Source organism: Pelophylax lessonae, assembly GCF_965119305.1.
Source record: "Pelophylax lessonae genome assembly, chromosome: 4".
Lineage (NCBI taxonomy): Eukaryota > Metazoa > Chordata > Amphibia > Anura > Ranidae > Pelophylax > Pelophylax lessonae.
Window position 1 is genome coordinate 306,201,450 of NC_138771.1, and position 7,974 is coordinate 306,209,423.

At 49.2% G+C, this 7,974-nt stretch overlaps 1 protein-coding gene across 1 annotated transcript in view; it reads left to right on the plus strand.

The window, feature by feature from the left end:
- DEPDC4 (DEP domain containing 4) overlaps positions 1–7,243 on the plus strand; it is a 36,834-nt gene extending 29,591 nt beyond the window's left edge. The window contains exon 9 of the mRNA XM_082256608.1: positions 6,847–7,243. Coding sequence (XP_082112734.1) covers positions 6,847–7,040 — 194 coding nt within the window. The 3' untranslated portion in view covers positions 7,041–7,243. The remainder of the gene's footprint in view (positions 1–6,846) is intronic.
- The last annotated feature ends 731 nt before the right edge of the window (positions 7,244–7,974 follow it).

Consider the following 7,974-nt stretch of genomic DNA (forward strand, 5'->3'; position numbering starts at 1 on the left):
GCTCTGTCATGGTGGCTCAGGCTGTGGCGGATTGGACCAAGGAGATAAGACGCACCCTTGTGGCTGATTCTGCCCCCCTACTACCTTGGAGATGGTGGACCAGGTTTATCAAGGGGTCATGTATTTGTGCGATGCGGCCTTAAATGAGGCCCCGTTAGCTGCGCGTCTGTCCAGTGTCGCGGTACTTAACCGTCGACTGATCTGGTTGAAAAGCTGGTCGACTGACCAGAAGTCCAGAAAGACGGTGGCTGGCATTCCTTATGCGGGTTCTCGCCTTTTTGGAGAATCCCTGGATAAATTGGTTAAAGGAGTCACTGGGGGCAAGAGCACTCTGCTGCCCCAGAATCCAAAGGGCAAGTTTTTCCGCTGCAAGCGGGGTCCCGCCTTTAAACCAAATCAGAGGTCCTTTGGTGCCTTCAAGGCACAGAACAAGGGTAAAAACCCTTCAAGGGCCAGGGTGGCCAGAGAAAGCCCTGGGCCGGCAAACCAAAATCCGCCTCTGCCTGAAGGGACGCCCTCACCCATTTCAGGGGTGGTAGGACGTTTGCGAGGTTTCCTCCAACCTTGGCTGCTCTGAATTCCGGACAGGTGGGTTCAGGAAATCATTCGATCGGGTACAAGATCAAATTTCTTTTGCGGCCAGCGGACAGATTCCTTCCCTCAAATTTTCATTTGACCCCAGGGCGGTTACAAGACCTGCATCAAGCAGTACAGGACCTCCTCGCCCAGGGGGTGATCGTCCCGATGCCTCATCGGGACAGATTTCGGGGGTTTTACTTGAATCTGTTCACTGTTCCCAGAAAGGAGGGCAAGGTGCGTCTGATTTTGGACTTAAAAGCTCTGAACCGCTTTGTGCGAGTTCGGAAGTTCCGCGTGGAATCGCTCCGCTCGGTGGTGGCCTCCCTGAGTCCAGGAGAATTCCTGGCCTCTATCGACGTGAAAGATGCGTATCTACACATCCCCATTTTCGAGGGTCATCAGAGATACCTCCGCGGAGGATCATTATCAGTTTGTGGCATTGCCTTTCGGTCTCGCCTCGGCTCCAAGGGTCTTTACCAAAGTGTTGGCGCCTGTTCTGGGCCTGCTGCGGGCACAGGGCATTGCGGTCTTGGGATATCTGGACGATCTCCTGTTAAGATCGAGTGCCAGTCAGAGCCTGTTGCACGGTCTGACCACCACGGTCCAGACACTCCAGGAGTTCGGATGGACCATCTATGTTCAGAAGTAGACCTCTTCTCCATCGGTTCGTCTCCCATATTTGGGAATGGTTCTGGACTCTGCTCAAGCAAAGGTGTTCTTACCGAAGGACAAGCTCCAGACCCTGCAGTCCAAGCTCAGGTCCCTCAGGGATAACGAATCCTCGTCACTCAGGACCTGCATGCGGTCCCTGGGGTTGATGGTGTCGGCCTTCGAGGCGATACCATTTGCACAGTTTCACACACGATCTCTCCGAGCGGAGATCCTGGCCAGGTGGGACAGACTACCTCAGTCCTTGGACCTGAGAGTGAGTGTCTGAGTCGCCAAACCAGAATGGATCTCTTGTGGTGGCTTCAGTCCCCGGCTTTGTCGGAGGGAAAATCCTTCCGGCCGTTACTGTGATTAACACAGATGCCAGCCTGTCGGGCTGGGGTGGCGTCCTGGGCAACCTGTCTGCCCAGGGCACTTGGTCAGAGGAGAAATCCTCCCTTCCGATAAACTTATTGGAATTGAGAGCGATCAGGCTGTGCCTGCTTCACTGGTCGGATCGTCTTCAGGGCTGTCCTGTACGGGTGCAGACGGACAATGCCACTGAGGTGGCTTACATCAACCACCAAGGGGGCACCAGGAGTGCCCGGGCAGCCCAGAAAGTGGCAAGTATTCTGTCTTGGGCCGAGACTCGTGTCCCGGCGATATCAGCAGTTCACATTCCGGGTGTAGAGAATTGGCAGGCTGATTATCTGAGCCGCCAGACCCTGGACCAGGGGGAATGGTCCCTGCACCTGGAGGTATTTCAAATGCTGTGTGCGAAATGGGGATCCCCGGATGTGGATCTGTTTGCGTCTCGGCTAAACAACAAGGTGGAAAGGTTTGTGGCAAGAACGCGCGATCCTCTGGCAGACGCCTCGGATGCGCTGGTGGTGCCTTGGCGTCGGTATCGTCTGATATACGCCTTTCCTCCGATTCAGTTGCTGTCCAGGTTCCTTCGCAGGTTGGCCTCGGAACCAACATTGGTGATTCTGGTGGCGCCGGACTGGCCACGCTGGTCCTGGTACGCGGACATCGTTCACCTGGCCGTCGAGCCTCCATGGCGGCTGCCAATGCGAGAAGATCTACTGTCTCAGGGACCGATCTTCCATCCTGCTTTACAATCGCTGGCTTTAACGGCATGACTGTTGAAAGCTAGGTCCTGAGAGACAGGGGGTCTCTCCTCAGAGGTCATTCCTACCTTAATCAAGGCTAGAAAAGCCTCATCTGGTAAGATTTATTACCGTACATGGAAAGCTTATTTTGCCTGGTGTGAGTCCAGGGGCTTCTCTCCTCGTTCATACTCGGTGGCGAGAGTGTTGGCTTTCCTTCAATCTGGTGTGGACCAACGCCTTGCGCTGGCCACGATTAAGGGCCAAGTATCTGCACTGGCTGTCCTTTTCCAGCGCCCAGTGGCGTCTAATTCTTTGATTCGCACCTTCATTCAAGGTGTGCGTCACATGGCCCCTCCTCGAAGGGTGCCCTTACCTCCATGCGACTTGAACTTGGTTCTGTCCGTGTTACAACTTACCCGTTTGAAAACCTCAGGGAAATCTCGTTACCTCTGCTGTCAAAAAAGGTTGCCTTTCTTGTGGCGATCACTTCTGCTCGCAGAGTGTCGGAGTAGCGGCTTTGTCTTGCCGCTCCCCTTACCTGGTGGTTCATAGGGATAAGGTGGTCTTGCGACCTAAACCCGTCCTTTCTTCCAAAGGTTGTTTCTGATTTTCACCTTAATGAGGACATTGTTTTGCCTTTGCTCTGTGCGAAGCCTAAGCATCCTAAGGAAGTTGCTTTGCATTCCTTGGATGTTGTCAGGGCAATCAGGGTTTACCTGTCGTCAACTGAATCCTTTCGGAAATCGGATTCTCTTTTTGTCCTTACTGAGGGACCTCGGAAGGGTATGGCTGCGTCTGCGGCGACCATTTCAAAATGGATCAGACAGACAATTGTTCAGGCCTATTTGTTGAAGGAACGGGTTCCGCCCTTCCCTGTTAAGGCGCACTCTACTAGAGCGGTGAGTACATCCTGGGCTCTCCGGCATCAGGCTTCGGTGGCCCAGGTGTGTAAGGCTGCGACTTGGTCATCAGTGCACACCTTTTCAAAATTTTACAAAATTGATGTTCTGGCATCGGCGGATGCCTCCTTTGGCTGCAAAGTTCTCTGTGCGGGACTACATCCAGTGTCCCACAAATGTGAGTACACCCCTCACATTTTTGTAAATATTTTATCTTTTCATGTGATACTGAAGGAATGACACTTTGCTACAAAGTAAAGTAGTGAGTGTACAGCTTGTATAACAGTGTAAATTTGCTATCCCCTCAGAATAACTCCATTTAATGTCTAAACCGCTGGCAACAAAAGTGAGTACACCCCTAAGTGAAAATGTCCAAATTGGGCCCAATTAGCCATTTTCCCTCCCCAATGCCATGTGATTCGTTAGTGTTACAAGGTCTCAAGTGTGAATGGGGAGCAGGTGTGTTAAATTTTGTGTTATCGCTCTTTCTCATACTGGTCCCTGGAAGTTCAACATGGCACCTCATGGCAAAGAACATAAAGATGGCCTAGGCTACAAGAAGATTGCCAAGACCCTGAAACTGAGCTCCAGCACAGTGGCCAAGACCATACAGTGGTTTAACAGGACAGGTTCCACTCAGAACAGACCTCTCCATGGTTGACCAAAGAAGTTGAGAGCACGTGCTCAGCGTCATATCCAGAGGTTGTCTTTGGGAAGTAGACGTATGAGTGCTGCCAGCAATGCTGCAGAGGTTGAAGGGGTGGGGGTTCAGCCTGTCAGTGCTCAGACCATACTCCACACACTGCATCCAATTGGTCTGCATGGCTGTAGTCCCAGAAGGAAGCCTCTTCTAAAGATGATGCACAAGAAAGCGCGCAAACAGTTTGCTGAAGACAAGCAGACTAAGGACATGGATTACTGGAACCATGTCCTGTGGTCTGATGAGACTAAGATAAACTTATTTGGTTCAGATGGTGTCAAGCGTGTGTGGTGGCAACCAGGTGAGGAGTACAAAGACAAGTGTCTTGCCTACAGTCAAGCATGGTAGTGGGAGTGTCATGATTTGGGGCTGCATGAGGGCTGCCGGCACTGGGGAGATACAGTTCATTGAGGGAACCATGAATGCCAACTTGTACTGTGACATACTGAAGCAGAGCATGATTCCCCCCTCCCTTCGGAGACTGGGCTGTATTACAACATAATGACCCCAAACACACCTCCAAGACGACCACTGCCTTGCTAAATAAGCTGAGGGTAAAGGTGATGGACTGGCAAAGTATGTCTCCAGACCTAAACTCTATTGAGCATCTGTGGGGCATCCTCAAACGGAAGGTGGAGAAGCGCAAGGTCTCGAACATCCACCAGCTCCGCGATGTCGTCATGGAGGAGTGGAAGAGGACTCCAGTGGCAACCTGTGAAGTTCTGGTGAACTCCATGCCCAAGAGGGTTAAGGCAGTGCTGGAAAATAATGGTGGCCACATAAAATATTGACACTTTGGGCCCAATTCGAACATTTTCACTTAGGGGTGTACTCACTTTTGTTGCCAGCGGTTTCGACAATAATTGCTGTGCATTGTTATTTTGAGGGGACAGCAAATTTATACTGTTATACAAGCTGTACAGTCACTACTTTATGTAGCACCCTACAAGGTAGGTGCTAGGCAAAGTATAGTGGGCCTTGGCTGCCTAACAGCAGGGCCATGATTTTCAGCTGGGCTGTTATGTCTCCCAGGTGTTACTATTGAGACTGGGGGAGTCTTCCCACTGGCTCCATGAGAAGGGTTCTCGATGGGCAGTGGAGGAAACCCAATCAGTGGCACATTCAGGTCTGTATCTACACTAGAAAGGCAGATTCTGCTGCACAGGATTCTGGGAGTGGGTATAAGTTTGAGGGGAGCGCATGACGCAGCGTCTTTGGCAGGAAGCAGAGTCCCAGGAGGGAGAGTATTGCTGGCTGTCCTCCTGTCAGAAGGATCGGGTGCCTCGGGCGGCTTGCCTGAGGGTACAGAGAGAGCTGAGCTGCAGAGAGGATCCGGTGCGCCGAGCACCAGCGGAGTTGAGGGTGCCCAGTTTCAGGAAGGCATTCCAAGTTCGTGCGTACTGTAACTGCCCCTGGGGGTCTGCCTAGCTGAGAGGGGACCGCTCCGGTGAAGGTCCAAGGGATCCAGGAGCTAGCGGTAAAGGGGGTGCCTAGTGAGAGGACCCTGAAGTGTCAGAGGGGGTGCCTAGTGAGAGGACCCTGACGTGTCAGAGGGGGTGCCTAGTGAGAGGACCCTGACGTGTCAGAGGGGGTGCCTAGTGAGAGGACCCTGACGTGTCAGAGGGGGTGCCTAGTGAGAGGACCCTGACGTGTCAGAGGGGGTGCCTAGTGAGAGGACCCTGACGTGTCAGAGGGGGGGCCTAGTGAGAGGACCCTGACGTCAGAGGGGGGGCCTAGTGAGAGGACCCTGACGTGTCAGAGGGGGGACCTAGTGAGAGGACCCTGACGTGTCAGAGGGGGTGCCTAGTGAGAGGACCCTGACGTGTCAGAGGGGGTGCCTAGTGAGAGGACACTAACATGTCAGAGGGGTAGCTAGCTTTAGGACCCTGAAGAGTTAATGTGTGCAGTGTACAGTGTTGAGAGTTGCAGCAGCACAAGCAGTTACAAGGAGCTACTTCAGTCAGTGAGGGAGCTGTTCACAGGACTTTTGAGCTTAACAGAGTGTCAAGAGTCAAGTCTCACTACAGTCCAGGATCTTTTGAGTTAACCAGAGGGTTACAAGTCAAGTTCTAGCACAGTTCAGTAATAAAGCAATTTTCAAGCGTCCGTACACGTTGGTCGGCATCCAGCTGACGTCCTGACAGCGCTAACAGGCATTTTTTCTGTAAAGTGTCCCAGTTGTACCTAGTTGAGCCAGAGGAGTATCCCACTCATTCCCTTCTTCCATCCCCATTTTTAAATAAACAAAACAAAGATGCCGGAATGGTCATTGTCTCAACTCTCACACTTGGGTATTCAGCTTAAATGGGCTGAAGGTGTCACCGGTAACCATGGCAGACCCACATCGGGCCCAATGCCTGGAAAACCTGCTACATTTACATTAAAGCAGTGTGTCATTTCTTCGGTGTTGTCACATGAAAAGATATAATAAAATATTTTCCAAAAATGTTAGGGACATACTCACTTTTGTAAGATACTGTATGTTCAGCATGAGTGTTCTGATGTCATATAGCAGCACATAAGTGAGAACTATACACCTGCTATTTTAAAAATGTATTTTAAGAAATCTTGTTGCCCATGGCAACCAATCAGCATCCTACTGTTAATTCTGCAGTCCAGGTTTGAAAATGAAACTATTTTTGACTGGTTTCTGTGGCCCATAAGATGGTCCTGGTAACGCTTTGCTGAATCCCTGAACATAGAAAGAAGTGTGTACCAGATGTCAAACTATCAAAGAAAACTAAAAATCCTTTGGAAGATGAAACAACGAACGTGTTTGTATTTCAATTGCATCTACCATTTGCCTGGGTTTCCCCATCAACATCTTGAAATACTGGGATTTTGTATGTCAAAATATTTTTGTGAAAAATAGTGGAATTTTATCACTTCATGTGTTTGTGTCTGACAGGCTTTACATTCTGTGAGCGTTTAACGCCTGAAGAATATGAAAGGGGGAGGTTTTCGTACACAATAAGGGAAATCCAGCAGTTAAAGACAGTGGTGGACAGGAATTGTGCCATTCCAGATAAGAAGAAAAAGAAAATGATGAAAGAATTCCAGAAGTATCATCCTTCAGCTTTCAATGGCCCAGTCCTAAAATGATCCAATTGAAGTGGTGAATTTCTATGCACTTTAATTGTAAGATGTTAGGCTCATGTTCACCTTAAAGGAAAGATGCAGAAATTCCCCCTGCTCATTTACTTTCCATTATCTGCTTTTTGCACACACTGATATAGGGGATATATAATTTGTTATAGTGCTTGTGGGATAGTTTTCCCAGGTTCTAATTTGGCAACTACTAATCTGTGAGGGCTCATAGTTAGTTTTTTTTTTTTTTTTTTTTTGTTAGGGGATTCATTTCTAATTCTGGTGTTGGCTAAGTATGCATGAATGCTTGGTACTAACACATGGCTTGTGATCTCTGAGCAGAAATTAGGTAATTGGTGAAAATAAATCTGTACAAATGGATTCTAAAGATGGTTATGGTGAATGGAACATATTGGGGTTGATTTACTACAAGCAAATATGCTTTTCACTTTAAGCTGGCCATACATGTATCGAATTTCGGCTGGTTCAGCAGAAACCGGCCAAGATTCGATCGATCCACTTGCATACTACCAGCCTAATTTTTTTTACATGCGATTACTGCCGCTAGCCGTAATCATTGTGTCCACCCCATAGTGGAAGGCAAGATCAACAAATACTTTACGGGCTGATTTAGTGCGATGAAGCTGTGCTGACTTCCATTATCCAATCATGTACAAGCAAAACTGCTTCTTTTCAGTGATTGGTAATGTTTAAAATCATTATTTTACCCAATACAGGTTTTTCTTTCAACATAATAAAATGATGTATTAAATAGAGTAGGCAAGACAATTCAGCAATTGGCTGCCTTAAAGGGCTGTTGATGGTCATTTTAAGAGGCCACCTAATCCCTCCAAAAGTCAAGCTGAATTGTCTGAAGTAGGTTGGGCTAGGTAGCCTGTTAAATGTCCACGCAAGTTCCTAATTCTATTGAAGGCATCAATTCGCTATG